Genomic DNA, 19,229 nt, shown 5'->3' with positions numbered 1-19,229 from the left:
TGATGAAGAAAAACAAAACGACAATTGCAAGAAAGACATTGTATATTTACTCAATTGCCATGAGAGTAATCCTTGAGTTAAAGATCTGCAAGTTATCCGATAGATTCAATAAATTACTTAGTTAAAAAGAAAAAGCAGAAGATGAAAAAGAAGGAATAGGAAGAAAAATGAAAAGTAGCAAATTATATTCTCTAATGAAGTATTTTGTTTGGTCTTCTTCATAAGATGAGTATTTTGCCTGGTATGGACGTTGATAATCCTAATTGTGATACAAACTGTAAGTCGAGTCAAGGCAAGAAAGACGTCAACATATTGATTTATACAGTCAAGCTGGATTTGCCAACTGCCGTAGCCGACCTGACACGTCTTCTTCGCTTGAAAAATGTCATCATTTTCCACAACAATCAGACAAGTAAGTGTCAAAATATTTAACATGCAATCGACTGATGGGAATGTTCATTCATATGTTACTATGAAATTATATAACATGCAATGGACTGATGGAAATGTCCATTCATATGTTAGTATAAAATTACACATAAACAAGTGGACCTCAAAGTTTAAACGAAGTATTCTTTCGCTTGAATGCCTCATTATTCATGTGCAATGATAGAGTAGTTGATTGTCTTTGTTGCTACTTTTTTGGTTGTGGAAGTAAATAAAGATCAGTTTTTGGTGTGCTGATACCGGATGATATCGCATAAATAAATGCATTCCATTGTTTCCACGTCGATAAATGGGTTGAAAGAAATGGATTTTGCACAATCAAACATACACAGAAAAATCAATTGGACTAACCAAATTGACATTAACTTAATCCCAGCTCAGCGATGTATTCTTCAAGTCGTATTTCAATATTCCCATAAATATAATAACTATATACATGTCTGCAAATGGAATTTAAAATGGAACCCATTTAGTTATAGCAACAGTTTGATTCCAGATAACGCCATCCATTACTGGCCAAGCCAACATATATACACATATGGATTTGCTTGCTGCAGTATTATGAATAAATAAATTGTTTGATTTCACAGGTCGCATGGTTTATCTAGGATCAAATATTTGAAAGACTGAAAGGACATATCAGTGAACGTTACAATATCCGTCGAAGCGGAGCAAGTTTCCAGAGTAATAGTTGCTCGTTGACTATTGAATAAGCCATATCTACACTATTTCATGTCTTTGTTGACACGAGAAACAATGTTGTTAACTCCTTCAGGAAATGCTTAATATTTCATAGTTTCCAACTCCGTTTTAGGTTCAAAAACTCATTTCCTGCTGAGGTTCAGATTGGGTTCATTTTAACCCACCCCGTCCCCCTTATCCTTCCTTAGCACAGCTTTCATTATATTCTGTCTTTAACTATGTATAAATTCTTGGAATATTATGAATAAAAACAATATTTTTATATGCCTTTAACGTGATCTTCTAGGTACGTCACATGGCAGTTTGCAATGAAATTAATATGAAAGGCCACATCTATTCGTTTTTCTAAATGGTATTGAGTGTTGTGTATCATCATTCATTGCGCTACTAAATGCAATTTTCCAGCTTCCGAGTCGTCCCAACTAATGGACCTGCTTTCTGAGAGAGACGTGTTGTTTATTGTAGCGAATGTTGACATGATGGATATGTACAGCTTCATACATGACGTCTACCATTCAGTCATTTTAGATGCTGGTCTCTACATGATAGTCATGTGCCCACTACACTGCACACGAGAGGTTTTGTATCAGGTGGGTATATTTGTTGTATGGAGTTACTCCTGTTCGTGTGATAATATCGTTTTCTAAATGTAGATAGACAAACACACTGCACAAAAGGCTATCCAAGAGGAGTTGTGTCGAATTGATCAATATAAGCAACCCTGTATACTAATTATGTGGAGATATACAACCTGATACAAACTGACACATACAAATACATACAACCTGAACGTTACATTTTGGGTAAAATTGTTAAATACAGTCATGTATGCGATGTGTGTGTCTGTGTGTAAATTACCATAAAACAATTTTTGTAACACACCAAGTTCCTCAGAGAAATCGATGTCTTATATGGGGCCCTGAGTAGCTGAGTGCAGTACAGCGCTCACCGTTACGGATCACTGCCACCTCACCACTGTCTGCGTGGGCTCGAGCCTTAGGCTCGGCTAACGTGCGCACGTGAGAAAGCTTGCCAGTAGCTTCTCGTGGGTCGGTGGCTTCTTCCTCAACCAGTTATATATACTGTCTGCCATGTATAGCATATCTTGTGCTGAAAACGGCGTTAAACAAAATAACAACAACAACAAAATAAATATCGGTGGAGAAATTAGATCTCCTTGACTATAACCTTGTTGTACTTAAAAATGAGAGGGTATTCTATATACATGACTTAAGCCTCTTATAAAATAGTTTCATCCGTTTTTGTATCGAGGCCCCAAAATTAAAGTATATTAAAGTTTTATTATAAATTTTCAGGAACATGTATCAAATAACTTTTCAAAAACCAGGGCAAAATAAGACCAGGGATATCTTACTTTCGTGTTTCAAATACAATATGTATTATTCTAATATTTCCCCAAATATATTTACCAGAAATTAACCCATTTTGTCATTTTACTACATTGAGACATCCCATCCTCTTTTTTCTTCCAATTACATTAAAATCCTGAAACCATTTTGTAACTTACTTTGAATAATGATATGGTTTTCCAGTTCCTTAAAAAGCATCTATTATTTGTTCTTGTTTTGTTTTGGATGATACCATGTTCCAGAGGAACTGATAATGAACCTGATCCATATCAACAACTTATTTTGTGGCCTAGTGGTTAGAGCGTCCGCCTCGGAAGCGGAAGATCGTGGGTTCGATCCCCGGCTGAGTCATACCAAAGATTTACAAAAATGGTACTAACAGCTACCTCGCTTGGCGCTCAGCATTAAGAGGTTAGTGTTAGGACTGGTCGGCCTGGTGTCAGGATAATGTGACTGGGTGGGACATCATGATACATGTCTGCGGCATGACGTCCCAGTGCTAGACATCACCATAAACTGTCACACTACAGACGTCGTAGCAATATGACTGAAAAATTGTTAAAGAAAAACGTTAAAATATCCAAATCACACAACTTATTTTGATCTGAAGATAGATATCGTACTTCCTCCAAAAATAATTTTAAAAAAAATCTTTACGGAAATCCATTTTCGGTCATCGTGAATTTATTTAATTACCATTGCTAATTCGTGACAGGTTATTTCACTTTCTAGACTTTGTGACATACTATTAGCAAGTTTACATTTATTGAGGCCAGAGTCAAATTCAAGTCCTCTCTCTTGGGAAACAACAGTCTCATCATTTAACTTATTGTATCTTTTTTTTTGTTCTAAAATTTTTTATTGAATCTGTATATTCATATCCATCAGCCAACTTAAACATTTTATTAGTACAAATCCTATTTTCTACATTAAAGAATTTTTTCCCTCATATCACTGTATCTTGTTTTTGATCTTAACACCACCCATTGCATTTTCCTTTTTTATTGTTTGCACTCGTTCTTTTTATTTTCTAAGTCTTGTATTTTTTCATTACGTATGCTATTGAAAGCCCAATAAATTTCACTTTCTAAAAATATTTTTTGACGTGTATTTTCTTCACAACTTTCTTTTCCTATGAGAAGCATATATTGTTGTGTTGCTTCTGATGATAAGCAAAATAATGTCTCCAAATATAACTGATCGGATGTACTTAGCTCAAGGTTCTCAGGTTTAATATCTCTGGAATCAGTTTTACCAGTTTCCAAATTATGCGTCTGCCTTAATTCATATATTGTATAATTTACAACTTTATTATGTTCATCATCGTTTAATAAGGAGTTATTCAACTTCCAATAGTATCTACCTCAAAAATTATCTTCAAATTTCATTTCTAAAATTATTTTTGAATAATCGGTTCTATATTCTGGCACAATACAATACTTAAAACATCCGACTTAAATCACTCAAAGTCAAGAAAAATTGAAACAAGCTTATTGTCTAGGAATTTTTCTATGCCATGTAAATTTTGGTTTTGTTTTCATTTAAGTCCCTCCAGATGCCTACTAATACTAAACTTTCGATCATAGCAATCACTTTTTCCGAGCATTTATGTGATTTATGTTTTGATAATTTTCAAAATCCATTGCCATGTTCAATATCAAGTTTTAGTCACCACAAGAACCAGCCAAATCATGCTGAAAATCGGTTAGATTTTTTTCAAATTTTCATACACATGCGTCTCATCATTTAAACATTATTTGGCCCATACATACTCTTTCTTTGAACTGTCAAATAATTTCATATGTTATCTCCTTTGCATCCATTTATTTTATGATCAAAAATATATCTGAATAAGACCCCCCACAGTTATTCTTATCTGATCTGAAAATATCAATTAATCTTTAAGTTTTAAAATATCACTCATATTCTTTAATTATCAAAATATCTTGATGACATAATAAGTTGTATTTAATTTCCTTACATGGTGAAAAAAATCATTCTTTTTCTTACTCTTAATTTTGTGAAAAAGATTCTTATATGACTATCTATAACGAGTAATTCTTGATATCAAATCAGTGTACACCAACTATCAGCCTGTAGTAGAGACAAAAGACCGGGTTGAATACATATTCATTTATCGATCTTATTGTGATACGGACACAAAATCGACAAATCTGTGAAAACACCATAACATGATAATTCATACATTAAAAATCAAAATATCTTTAACCTTTACAAGGTCATTCATATTTATTATTTAAGCATAATCAAAGATCAAGATATCTAATGTTAAAATCTGGTACAGCGTACTCTATTTAGCACCCTTCTGACCATTAAAATTCCCCACAAACACCCACCACCCTTTCAGGTCTGTGCATGCTTCAATACTCATCCAAATCTGTGTAAACTATTCTCAGATTCATCATCTGCTACATGTATATTGTAAAACCAACAATTATTTTCATATGTTAATATTATTGGCATTGACGCAATGCAGCTTATTGTTATGACGAGACTCAGATGTATAGGTACTTAAACACAGAAATACCTTTATTTGTTTACTACTAAACACCGGTCGAACATTTCTATGACAGCACATGAATGACTATGTATACTGGCTACCAACGGTTTAATTATTATTGCTTTTTAAACAATTTTAAAAACGCGACAAAACTCGAGTCTAATAGCATCGATATTAATATTTATTTACCAACTGACCTAAGAATACATTTAAATGCCTTACACGCCGAAAGTTAGGTTTGAATACTTATCTATTAATGATATGTATTTTGCTTTAGCTGATTGGAGTTTGAATTGCAGCACTTTGAAATATATTGCTTGATTCAAAATGCGAAAACCATGAATGCCTAACATGCCATATATCATCGAAATTCATTCTTCCCAATACTTGAAAATAACATTATAAAATGCATCATATGTCATTAAAATTTGATAAATGGATCGTATTGTTGTGTATGTATCTGGCAATTCGCTTAACCCAGATTGCAAATGTATAAATAATTAAGTTTTACTGACTGAAGGCAAACACATTTGACAAGAGGGATACAATCAAGAAGACGGAGTTGAGGAAAATTTCCCGATGGTTGATAGCAGTATACGCACAGTCAGAGAATATGTACGCTGAACTTAGGAATGTAGCTGAAGATTTAGACAATGTTGCCGTCATCGCGATACCAGTGGCTGTGGGAAAGTCATACGAGGTAAATGACGCTTCACCTTGCTTGTTTGCTCATGTTTAGTCTGATATTTTGTTTGTTATTAATGACTGTGTATAGTTTTGATATTTATATAGAAAAATTGTCAAATGGATGAAATTGCCGAAGAAGAGTCGCATGAACAACACCCCTGTATTATACACGTAATATCAATAAAGTTCATATAAATGTTATATATGATTTGTTGGGTAACTTTGCAAACTATAATTGAAAGATTATTATAAGAAAAAGTGGATTTAACAAAAGCCGAATGATTTTTCTTTCTCAAGAAATTTTTAACAGGCTTAATAGGACAAGCTGTGTGTGGTGTGTCTGGTTGTTATGCCGTCACTGTGGTAGGTGTGGGGTGGGGTGCTTCCAATATTTTATTCAAATTATTATAGAAGCCCCATCCAGGATCGATATTGGTTGGAAGTTAAATTAGTGAAAGATAGATGTAAAGCTCTGAGCCCCCAGTCAGCAATGCCGACGGTTAAATGATTGAATATACAAAAGGGGAAATTCAACGAATAACAATTTAATGACACTTCAATAGTCAAATGATTAAAATGTCGCAAATACTCTCCTTCCGCTCGACCCTGCGCTAGCCTATTGCATCATTTTTTAGTAGTGTGAGAAAGCTTGTGCTTGTATTCTACTCATCTGTGTATTTTCTTCTCTCTTATTGCTTCTTCTCTTCCTCCCGACGTTCTCCAAATTACTTCTCCATCGTTTCCTCCTCCTTCTCCACTTTCTCCTCCTCGACTCCTTTTCCTCCTCCTCCTCGACTCTCTTCACCGACTAGACTTGTCGACTCCGACTGATCTGCTAGTCTCACTTCCGTCACCCCTCTTAGAGACTCGGGACTTAACTGAACCGGAAGTTCTGTCCCCCCAAAAGCTTCCTGTGAAAACACAAGGACGGTACAACATTTTCCTAATCCCTCTCATCTCACACTACACCCAGCTGATCATCAGATAAGGGCTATTAAATTCTTCGGTCATACCTTCAGTCACATCGAATTACTCATATATCCTGGTATGGTAAAACAAGGTCGTAATAAAAGCACGGTATCATTTACTTCTCATACATACATCAATAAATTGCATCACATCATTACATATTCCTAATCCCAATATACTAAATAACATCACAACAATCAGACGCATTTCTTAACATTACAACTCATACAAAGGACACAAATATTCAAATATCCATGCTCTGATATACCCATACATCCATATTAACTAATCTTACACGCTTCAACCATTTTCCGAATTCACAATTCAAGCATGTATAAAATCTAACATATCACGTTAATAAATGCACTAGCTGACTACAAACTTCTGACCACAGTCTAACAATCTACATAATTCTCTACATAATACTCAAACTCATTTCTCAAATACACATGTAAACTAAACACTACAAAGGTAATTCTATGTACTAGACGATCCTAGTAATTAAGTATACATGCTACACATAATTACAATTACAGTGCCATAATATTCTGCAAAAATTGAGCAAATAATTACTGACCTTTACGAAGCTTTGTCTTTCCTTAGAATCTCCTAAGTTTTACCACCAAATTACGACTGGCTCCCTCGGAGTAACCCTATATTGCTCAGCAATCTTCCTAGGGGAGACTAAATGCTCGGTTGATAGTTAGACGTTATTTCGGATCGAAACTGTTATCACACGCTCTATCTCAATTCCAATTGGATGTCGCTTTGATTCGATCCAATCAAACTTAGCTGACGACAATGTCCTTCTCGCTGTCTGTCCACGTGGGGACGGATTTAGAACACTCCCCGTTCCTCGCGGGTTACTCAGATCTTTGGACAAAGCTGTAACACATACGTTGGAAGTCGCTCGATCTAACGCATGTGCCGATCCAAGATACTGAATAAATGTTTTGCAAAGAGTGTTACTGGTAGGACACAGTAGAAAAGAAACTCCAAAACACCCACACACTACAAACCTTAAAGTGCAATAACGCTTTAGGAAAGAGACATTGCTAACGAATTCACCATGTACACGAATAATATCGAACAACGAGTGTACGTGCCTCTTGGGCAACAACATTTGTTAAGGATGAAAAGCGAGTTACGTTGTATCATAATGATAGTAGTATGGTTGCTATACAATATCGTGCAAAATTTGTAATGAATGATGCACACCATGTCATTATTTTTCATTCAGGATATCCATGGCACACTTCAGGACATGCTGCAGTACTTGAACCAAAACAACACTGCACCATATGACTTGCGAAATGTGTCCATAAATTACCTGACTCAGGTATGGGTACTATGTAGGAATGGAAACGGAATCTCATATTATTACCTAATAATTAATGAAAAGGCCTGATTTAAGTAAATACACTCAAACGTTGATATTCTTCATTAGTATATGTTTTCTTAAAACTTATGCATTAACTTTACATCTGATGAAACTTTTGTTGCTGTTTTCTACTGGTTTATGTTAAAAATACTAATTCAGTTGTATAATTATCAATTCAATTGTATAATTACCAATGTTTATTTATTAAATTTATTAAATACGATTTAGGCATGTACTTCTGTGACAATGGAAAATTACATATCCCATACGGAAGTTAGAAAATGTAGATTTTTTTATCTACTTCTAGGCAAGTCTTCTAACTCCTTACTTATCTAAGTCAAGTCACCACAGGAGTACAATCGGAACTGCGCCGATATATACCTAGCCTCCTAATACCTTACTTATCTAAGTCGCCACCACATGAGTACAGTCGGAACTATGCCGATATATCTAGTCTTCTTCCACACACACACACACACACAGTTGAAACATAGTGTGAAATTCTTCAGTGAATGTACACGAAGTACATTTTATAACTTAGAAAATGACATAACGAAATATTTTGGAGAAAACAAAACACAAGATGGTTGCCCTCTCCATTTCACTGTGTGATAGTTTTTAACGACATGCTTACGAATAATTTTGAACAAGGGATTACAGTTTAAGTCCACGCTAATTCTATTCTAGGAAGCGCAAAGATTCCTCCCACCACATGGATGTACAAGGTTTTACATTAAAACATTATTGTGGACGGAAAATGGGCGTGACTTTGCGACTGTTGGATACCTAGATTTGGAAGGAGATGTAGTTGTGACTTCGAATATTTTTCCTAACACAAAGAATGGTTTTAACAAAAGGAAATTTGTAGTTTCTACTCTGGAGGTACTTTGTTAGTTTACGTATATATTTTGAAAGCATATCACTTCTGCAAATGTTTCCTTTTTGAAATTTCGAAAAACAAATCAATTTCAGCGATAATTTAAATCAAAAGTGGTTCTGTTAAAGTTTTATAATATTTGTAATTACAAATTTATGTTCATCGTCTCTGGATATTATATAAGAATGTCTCAGCATTAGACAATAAGGATTCAGTCTAAAATTGATTTGCGTTTCATTCATATTAAATATAAAACTTTCAACAAAGATGTAGCATGAGACCCTTTTATTCATATTAAATTTAAAACACCTTCCAAATGAGATATACATATCTAGCATTAGACCTTTACTATTCTTGATATTTCTTCTACAAATAAAGTTTTACAAATTATTCCTTACGACCAATGGTTACCTTGTAACACAAGGATCAATGGAGAATATCGTAATGATTAGACTAAATTTTCCTGGGGACTGATTCGTGTGTTTTATAGTCCCACACACAGTATACACACATAGCTCTGTTACCAACGTTTTTATGGTCTTCATATCGGATCTTCATATATATTGTGTGGTTTAAGATACGTCATTTTGTTCTTGCTATTTTCAAACTTTATAGTCGTCAGATGTTTAAATGTAAATTTTCAACTGTTGTATTAAATATTTCCAGTGGGGAAAATTCGTAATAAAGGAGATCAACAACGGAACTGTGACGTACAAGGGCCTGTGTATGGATCTTCTAGATGAACTGGCCTTCGGACTCAACTTCTCGTAAGGAATAATGTTCATTTATTACAAAATGCACGATTTACTGAAGAAAGATGTCGATTACGATTGAATAAGCGACTATTTAAAGTTGCATCGCTTACGTTTGTTGTATATTAACCCCGATTATTCGGTACAATATTCCTGATCAATATTATCCAATGTTTGTCATAGACGTATAAATGATAATTCGGTACAATATTCCCGATCAATATTATCCAATGTTTATCATATACGTATAAATGAAACATTCTTCCAGTCGATCGCCATGTGTAAAACGAAAGGAAAAGTGACATGTTAAACTATCGCTATAATCCTTCATATTCGAAGTTAGCCTTTGCTTTGGAATATTTGCTATGAGTTCTAAATACACTTATAATGTCACTAGCAACTGAATTCAAGTTATTCTAAACAATGTCGTTCATGCTCACAGATGTTTGATCATATTTTTTTGTTTGTTGAAAAGAGTGGTTTGGCCATATTTATAAATTAACAAACAGTTCTGGACATAAGACGGGAAAGAATATATACTAAACGGTTGTGGAGAAAAGAAATCGTCCATTGGGTAACACTCCAAATGTGCTATGGATGTATTATAAAAGGAGACTACTTATTTGAGATCTTCCATGAAAACAAACAAACAAACAAACAAAACAAACAACAATCGAAACTACATAGTCTGAATAAAGTATCACTTGGAGTTGTGAACAAAGCAGTTCGGTTAATTATGACCCTTTTCTGATTATTTACTGGGCTGCTTAGCAAATAACTTTGCATTTGGGACTCTCTGTAACAAATTCCTTATCTTAGCAAATAACGTTGCATTTGAACATCTCTGTAACTAGTTCCTTATCTTAGCAAATAACGTTGCATTTGGACCTCTCTGTAACAAATTCATTATCTTAGCAAGTAACGTTGCATTTGAACCTCTATGTAACTAGTTCCTTATCTTAGCAAATAACGTTGCATTTGAGCCTCTACGTAACTAGTTCCTTATCTTAGCAAATAACATTGCATTTGATCCTCTCTGTAACTAAATCGACTCACTCTTCCCCACAAACACAATTCCGATTAAAATCTGTCTATCTGTACCCCCACCCCCCACCAATCTGACTAAAATCAGTCTCTATTGTCCAACGAGATAATCTGACGGCGACACATACAGAGTTTACCACATCAAGAGTAAAACAGGAATTAATTTCTTTTTAACGTAACCATTACCTCGTACAATCACCCATCAAAACATTTAGTATTATATTTGTCATGTGAAATTAGGCACAGTTAACTTTTACATGTTGTATCAGAAATAACCAAAATCTCTTCATACCTCCTCCGCCTATGGTCAAAATCGATTTCTTTCACAGCCTATATAATTTTGGACACGTTTCTACTGCTTATTCGAATCCAATAGCACATAGCGTGCCATTATGAAGAGATATCAGACATTACATTTGTTTGACATCTTAAGTTTTGACTTATATTGATGTCTGCAATTCTTTCTAGCTATGTCATCACCGAGCCAGCCGATGGCAAGTGGGGAGAAGACAATGGAAATGGCTCTTGGGCTGGGTTAGTTGGACAGCTTCAGAGGGAGGCAAGTTTGCAGACATTTTAATTTCTGCTCTACTGCTTAACATAATTCGTGTCATTCGACAAAGAAAATACCAACACAGAACCTTCAAGCTGTAATGGCTTCTATTCCCGTCTGTTATCCTTTCGACAACTTATCGCCAGGAACCTTTTGCCCTTCCAGTGATTGATCGACCACACTTCATTGATCTTCTAACATAAATTTTGTAAATAAAATTATTTCGATTCTCTCTGTCTTGATTGCAAAATTGATTTTATTTTTCCTGCTTTCTACCTCCCTCTCTTCTCCTCCTCAAAACATCCCATTACACACATGCATATATCTTTCAGCTATGATATTTTTCCTCCTCGAATCACTTCATCATGTATGAATGTATATATAAGGAACACGGTGTATCTTGCCAAGGCCACATTCGTCAATTAGAATTCGGAATTTAAATATCACTACAGAGGGACTTAATGAAGGACACTAATGTCATGCGTATAAATTATGTGTTAAAAAAGAAAGTAGGAACATCTTGTAATTATATTTCTAAGGCATTCTTTTGACATATTTTTCATTTTAGAATTCTATCAAACAACCCAATAAAAATGTAAGCAAACCACTATCCGTTAATTTACAAATAGATCGAAATTTACAAATTCAAAATCAGAGAGCTCGTAGCAAATTTATATGCTCTTTAATTTAAAACGTATTATTACAGGAGGTGGATATGGTTGTTGCACCCTTGGCCGCACAGAAACAACGCGAAGAAGTAATGGACTTCACATACGCTTTCTACTATGACTACACGTCGGTGATTCTTAAAAAGCCAGACCCTAATAGAAACAAATGGCTCACACTTATTGACCCCTTCCGATGGGAAGTCCTTGTGGGGATAATTACATCTGTCCCTGTGATGGCACTTGTTCTCCGAACCCTCGAAAAGTATAACCCTTATCACATCAAACACGAGCATCAACGGGATTCCACCTTTCATCAAGGCAGCAGAGATGGGAGACTAGACAAGTATAAAAACGCGATCTGGTATCTATATGGTACCTTACTTTCAAAAGGTGCGTGCCTTTTCACATTGATGACAACTAATCTATCTGCTCTTACTAGAAAACTACAATCACGTACGTGAAATATTTGCTCTGCGTCAAGTATTGATTTTGCAAGGTGCTTCAGGCAATATTGAGGAGAATGTACCCTTAATTCAAATATACAGGGACACCTGAAGTACTTTAATGAAATTATAGTTGTCAATGTAATGATCGTACTTGCAGTACCGTTGTATATCTCACTTTCAAACAATGAACGTGTGTTTAATATCCTATCAGGTGTTAGGGATAAAACAAAGCAGTATAAATCTACCAATCATGCAAATGTTTGAAAGGATTTATCAACATTCGAAACTTTGGTAATATACCATTCCCTCGCTCCCATTCTCTCAACAAACGAAGAATAAATTTCTGCCAGTCTTGCTTTGAGGCTCCCAGCGGCGAGACCCACTTGCATTAATTTTATCATACCACATACAGTTAGGCTTCACATGCTTCGCAAAGTTTCTTACAGAGAGACAATCCAATCCATATACCGATATATTATGGCTTTGGGATTTCCTTAGTGCAAGAAATCCAACTGCACACAAAAACCTCAAAATAAAAAAATTTCACATCTGCTCAACACGAAAAGAATATGTATGGGTCAAACAGAAAATTTGACTAACTTCTACTGCCCACCTGCCACTATTGTTTTTATATATAAGATTGGTGTAGTGAAAAGTGGCTTACGAGCTACCCAAACCTTAAGCAAATCATTCGTATCGTATTGGATAGGATTTGCAGTCCAGACCACGAAACCGGAGATACATCTTCAAAATAACAACATACCCATTAAAACAGATCTGACCGGATGGATCAAGCAAAGAATCTTCTTAGGAGTCATGAATACACGTCTCTTACAATATGGGGTAAATGTAAACTCTTCACATCATCAGATGCTACTCCCAGAACAATTTATTGTACAGTACACTAATACTGAACTTAACATTATTGGGATGGGTGGCGGGGTTAGTGGAAAAGTTTACGACAGGTAGGAGGAACAATGCTTGGATTTACCGCTTTGCTAAACTTTGAGATTCATATCAAACCATTGAGCTGTATAAAGAATAAAATTGGAATATCTTTCGCATATATCAATATTTCTCATTTTCTGTCTTTATGTCCATTTATGCACACATAATTGTATTCTCAGGAGGTATAATTGTGCCATGTACAATGACAAGCCGAACATTCCTTAGTTTCTGGGGTTTCTTTGCCATCGTTGTCATGGGAACCTACTCTGGGAACCTTACAGCATTTCTTACTGTGACCAAGTATCGTCTGCCGTTCGAAACTCTAGCCGAGATGGTGGAGCACAAAGCAGAATGGCGCTGGGGGACGCTTGGAGGTTCCATATGGTCAACTTTGTTGAAGGTTAGGATATCTTTTTATATCTATCTATCTATCTATCTATCTATCTATCTATCTATCTATCTATCTATCTAATCTCCACATAGTGGCCAGAAACAAGACAGCGTACGTTGTTGAATTACGAGACTGTTACTATGTATATCTATATTTTTTGTAACTCCTGGTATGATTTTATCTAATTTTTATAATTTTTATTCATTATAATTTTTATTCATGTCTGTAAACTGTACATGATATCTTTAATTAATTTTGCCTACGTTAGCCGAATCTCTTAAAAGCATAATATTGCATTGACTCTACAAATGCTTACGTGTATGTTGACAATTATTAATAATAATCTTAGTAATAAGACTTAAATGGCGCCTATGGCTTAATTTTGTGTTGGCTGATGGGGTTCGATGTTTCTAGGAGGATTCAGTAACTATCCATTGGCTGGGCTATGTCACATTATTTGGCAAGTTTGGTGCAAAACCAGTAGTTTATTCTATCACGTGGGGTTTATTGCGAAATTCAATCGCAGTAGACAAAGTATATAAAGAAAGAATCCATCATGACATGACTTTCTTCATTCTATACATACACTGACTGAGAATCAATCCGTCGAGACATGATTTTCTTCATTCTATACTTACACTAACTGAGAATCAATCCGTCGAGACATGATTTTCTTCCTTCTATACATACACTAACTGAGAATCAATCCGTCGAGACATGATTTTCTTCATTCTATACATACACTAACTGAGAATCAATCCGTCGAGACATGATTTTCTTCATTCTATACATACACTAACTGAGAATCAATCCATCATGACATGATTTTCTTCATTCTATACATACGCTAACTGAGAATCAATCCGTCGAGACTTGAGTTTCGTGCACATACCACCTAAGAATCAATTTACGATTTTCCTCATTCTATGCCCATATTGCATAAGAATGAATCCATCACGACACGCTTTTCGTCATTATGTGTATATACTGCCTGAGAATCAATCCTTCGTGACATACTTTTCATCATTGTATGTCCATACTCATTGAGAATCAATATGTGACTCTCTTTATTGTATGCGCATACTGCCTGAGAATAAATCCATCACGACATGTACTACGACCCTATGGTCATAACACAAGTAATAGAAATGCAACAACCTTTGTGTAAAAAGCTTTTATCAACAAATTATTTATTTCTCTATAATAAACTGAGAAAATGTTAAAAAGGAACTTACGGTATTGCGAATAAATTTTCCAAATAATAATAGACTTACATACACATGTCCTAATGATTAAAATTTTGAATACACTCAAATTAAGTCTAAAGATGGAAATGTTGATGTTCCTGTGGTTTCCTGTGTAGTGGAGATGTGCCAACAGTCTTTTGTTGGATTACAATAATACATTCCACGAATATATCCTGATTTGAAATTTTACTAAAAGTTCAAGTTTTTATTTCCAAGAATGCTATTTTATGAGCATTTTGTATTTCCTGTGAATACATAATTTAAATAAATAAAATTCTAGCTCAAATGAACCTCTGGACATAACAATAATACAACTGATTCTGCTAAGATCTTAAAGTACGAATGAATAATTGCTAGAAAAACAAGATTATATAGTCCTTTACCTGACCTCAGGTCACAATTAGGATTAAACACACATATCAACCTGTTAGCCAATTGTCAATAACCTTTGAGAAAGTCCCTAATGTTTACTAGGTGAAATAATTATAATACAGAACATGATAAGCTCAACGTCCTTGACTCCGGCAAAAATAATAATCTCAATAGTTAACCCATATGGATAAAGAATATTTTAGCTGTGTGTTAGTTGTGTACAGAATTTAAAAAAATCAACAATTCAGGTCAGGTAGAAAATGAACTTGATTTTTGGACAAGGTCAAGTCCAAAATACACTTATCTATTGCATATATTAAAAATAAAATAATAAAAAATAACAAATCATGCAAATTAGATATACACAACACACGATTTTTGTCATTGTATGTACATATTGCCAGAGAACCAGTCTATAATTGTCGTCATTGTATGTATATACTGTCCGAGAATCAATCCACCCTGAAAAAATTTCGTCACTGTATACACGTACTGCATTTTCTTTGCTTTCTTTTCAGGACTCTGTGAATCCAGAATTTAAGAAAGTACAGGCCGGATTAGTGGAATTCAATTCAACGGATCCGAGCGTACTCTCACCAGTTCTCAGTGTACATATTGCTAAAGTTATTGGTGGGAACTATGCCTGGATTGGGGACAAGTCTGGCATTGACGCCATGGTGGCAGAGAACTGTGAACTGGCCAAAATCAAAGATTTCCATCCTATTCGAAACGCAGTTGGTCTCCCGAACAATTCACCATATACAAAGTTGTTTTCTGACAAGTAAGTAACTCTACTGATTAATCAAAGTCATACGGGTTTAACTTGCGATGATTTTTCAAATCAAAGTTTTAACATACTTAATGTTTGAAGTTTGTATCCCATTCCTTTCCAGCTTTCCACAAAAGGTAGCTCAAATAAAATGACCGTTATATTTTAAATATATAAATAGCAAATTTCTTGTACAATAGGTTTGTAAGAAGCTTAAAAAAGTTACAGTTTTAACTTCTGGAGACATTTTAAAGTTGCTTCCGTAAAACCAGCCCTAAAGTACAGATGATTTTATATACAATAACCTTCAACGAACACATTATCAAGTGCAATTTATATTAATATCTATTACGTTTGAGTCTGCCCATTAAGTGTTCCTTAAATGTACATTCCATTGTTTATTCAATACGCCGAGTTCTGATATTTATTCGACATACCACTTTGCATATTTAACAACCTCAACAACACATTGGAGAGAGAGAGAGAGAGAGAGAGAGAATTTAAAATGTTAGAAAATGTGATGCAATTGCAAATTGTTATGTAGCGAAATGACATGTTCCGTTTTCTGACAAAATTTACCATATGTTGGATGTTAAAGAGCAAGAAAGAGTGTACAAACACAATTTTTAAAACTGGATTTTACTTTTAATAGGTCTTATAACTATTTCCAGCCATTATGAAAGTTATAAAGATTTTTCTCAGTGTTAGTATTTATTTGGATTCCGTTTGCTTTGCATTAGTTACTTGGTTCTTAATGCTATCTCTGTGTTTTATTGCATGAAGAATCATCCAAATTGATGAATCTGGTTTGCTGCTCGTCTGGCAGAAGAAGTGGTGGTCTAAAGCCAGCGAATGTGATGGACAAGAGACACAAACTAGTGCAAAGCCAATCAAGATTATCGATGTGCAGAGTGCCTTCTACCTCTGTTGTATAGGTAAACTGTTATATGTGCAGAGTGCCTTCTACCTCTGTTGTATAGGTACATTGTTATATGTGCAGAGTGCCTTCTACCTCTGTTGTATAGGTACATTGTTATATGCAGAGTGCCTTCTACCTCTGTTGTATAGGTACATTGTTATATGTGCAGAGTGCCTTCTACCTCTGTTGTATAGGTACATTGTTATATGTGCAGAGTGCCTTCTACCTCTGTTGTATAGGTACATTGTTATATGCAGAGTGCCTTCTACCTCTGTTGTATAGGTACATTGTTATATGTGCAGAGTGCCTTCTACCTCTGTTGTATAGGTACATTGTTATATGCAGAGTGCCTTCTACCTCTGTTGTATAGGTACATTCTTTAATGTGTAGTGCGTCTTCTACCTTTGTTGTACTGGTACGTATTTTGATGTGCAGAGTGCTTTCTACCTCTATTGTATAGTTAAATTGTTATATGTGCACAGTGCCTTCTACCTCTGTTGTATAGGTAAACTGTTATATGTGCTGAGTGCGTTCTGCCTCTGTTGTATAGGTACATTGTTATATGCAGAGTGCCTTCTACCTCTGTTGTATAGGTACATTCTTTAATGTGTAGTGCGTCTTCTACCTTTGTTGTACTGGTACGTATTTTGATGTGCAGAGTGCTTTCTACCTCTATTGTATAGTTAAATTGTTATATGTGCACAGTGCCTTCTACCTCTGTTGTATAGGTAAATTGTTATATGTGCTGAGTGCGTTCTGCCTCTGTTGTATAGGTACATTGTTATATGCAGAGTGCCTTCTACCTCTGTTGTATAGGTACATTGTTATATGCAGAGTGCCTTCTACCTCTGTTGTATAGGTACATTGTTATATGTGCAGAGTGCCTTCTACCTCTGTTGTATAGGTACATTCTTTAATGTGTAGTGCGTCTTCTACCTTTGTTGTACTGGTACGTATTTTGATGTGCAGAGTGCTTTCTACCTCTATTGTATAGTTAAATTGTTATATGTGCACAGTGCCTTCTACCTCTGTTGTATAGGTAAATTGTTATATGTGCTGAGTGCGTTCTGCCTCTGGTGTATAGGTAAATTGTTATATGTGCACAGTGCCTTCTACCTCTATTGTATAGGTAAATTGTTATATGTGCAGATTGCCTTCTACCACTATTGTACAGGTACACTGTTTGATGTGTAGTGCGTCTTCTAATTTTGTTGTACACGTAAATTGTTTGATGTTCTGAGTGACTTATACCTCTGTTGTACAGGTAAATTGTTTAATGTTCAGACTGACTCATACATCTGTTGCATAGGTAGATTATTTGTCAGATTTTTATGATCGTGACAATTATTAGCATAAAATACGACACATACGGTTAAAAAGAAAATTATCCACAAGTAAATTACATTGTTATGTACATACCAATGTCTGATCCCTTTTGTCATAAATAATTATCATAACAAAAAGTAAATTTCCTTCATGATGATTGTGAAGGTCTTATAAAATTATGAAATATATATGTATTGATAAATCATGGAAACGACTAATTCAGTTCGTAATATAGCTTATCTTCTATAAAAACATCATCAATATGTCATTAATGCAAATGCTCTACTGCCTAATCTCTTTTCTAAGGTCTAGTGGTAGCCAGCTTCGTAATATGTGTGGAATACTGCGTTTACAGATGCTGTAAAAGAAGGAAAAAAGATGAAAATAGGACGGACAATGAAAGCAGTTGAGCTTGTTGATGATTTTTGCCTCAGGAATAAGTAAGAATTGGAGCGGAATAATTGATTCGTTCTTACAAAGTTGACACATTAGTGTTTCAAGATTTTCATTTTTAAGATATGTAATGTATATCTTATGATGGCTGTGTTATTATACAATATAGTATCTTATGATGGCTGTGTTATTATACAATATAGTCTCTTATGATGGCTGTGTTATTATACACTATAGTCTCTTATGATGACTGTGTTATTATACACTATAGTCTCTTATGATGGCTGTGTTAATATACAATATAGTCTGTTATGATGGCTGTGTTATTATACAACATAGTCTCTTATGATGGTTGTGTTATTATACAATATAGTATCTTATGATGGCTGTGTTATTATTATACAATATAGTCTCTTATGATGGCTGTGTTATTATACAATATAGTTT

General features: G+C 34.8%; 1 protein-coding gene across 1 annotated transcript; it reads left to right on the top strand.

Annotated features, from left to right (window-relative positions):
* Positions 1-266: 266 nt before the first annotated feature.
* On the top strand, positions 267-18,799 carry LOC149798683 (glutamate receptor ionotropic, kainate glr-3-like). The gene is made up of 12 exons (XM_089957281.1): positions 267-412; positions 1,555-1,739; positions 5,561-5,740; positions 7,937-8,035; positions 8,765-8,959; positions 9,621-9,721; positions 11,219-11,309; positions 12,010-12,361; positions 13,545-13,765; positions 15,894-16,156; positions 16,928-17,079; positions 18,696-18,799. Exons 2-12 carry the CDS (start codon positions 1,575-1,577, stop codon positions 18,797-18,799), a joined length of 1,923 nt encoding a protein of 640 aa, XP_089813407.1. The 5' UTR covers positions 267-412; positions 1,555-1,574.
* The last annotated feature ends 430 nt before the right edge of the window (positions 18,800-19,229 follow it).

The sequence above is a fragment of the Sinohyriopsis cumingii genome, chromosome 5 (genome assembly GCF_028554795.1).
Source record: "Sinohyriopsis cumingii isolate HCF-2022 chromosome 5, ASM2855479v2, whole genome shotgun sequence".
Taxonomy (NCBI): domain Eukaryota; kingdom Metazoa; phylum Mollusca; class Bivalvia; order Unionida; family Unionidae; genus Sinohyriopsis; species Sinohyriopsis cumingii.
The sequence above is the reverse complement of the archived record's forward strand: the minus strand, read 5'-3'. Positions and strand labels throughout refer to the sequence as shown.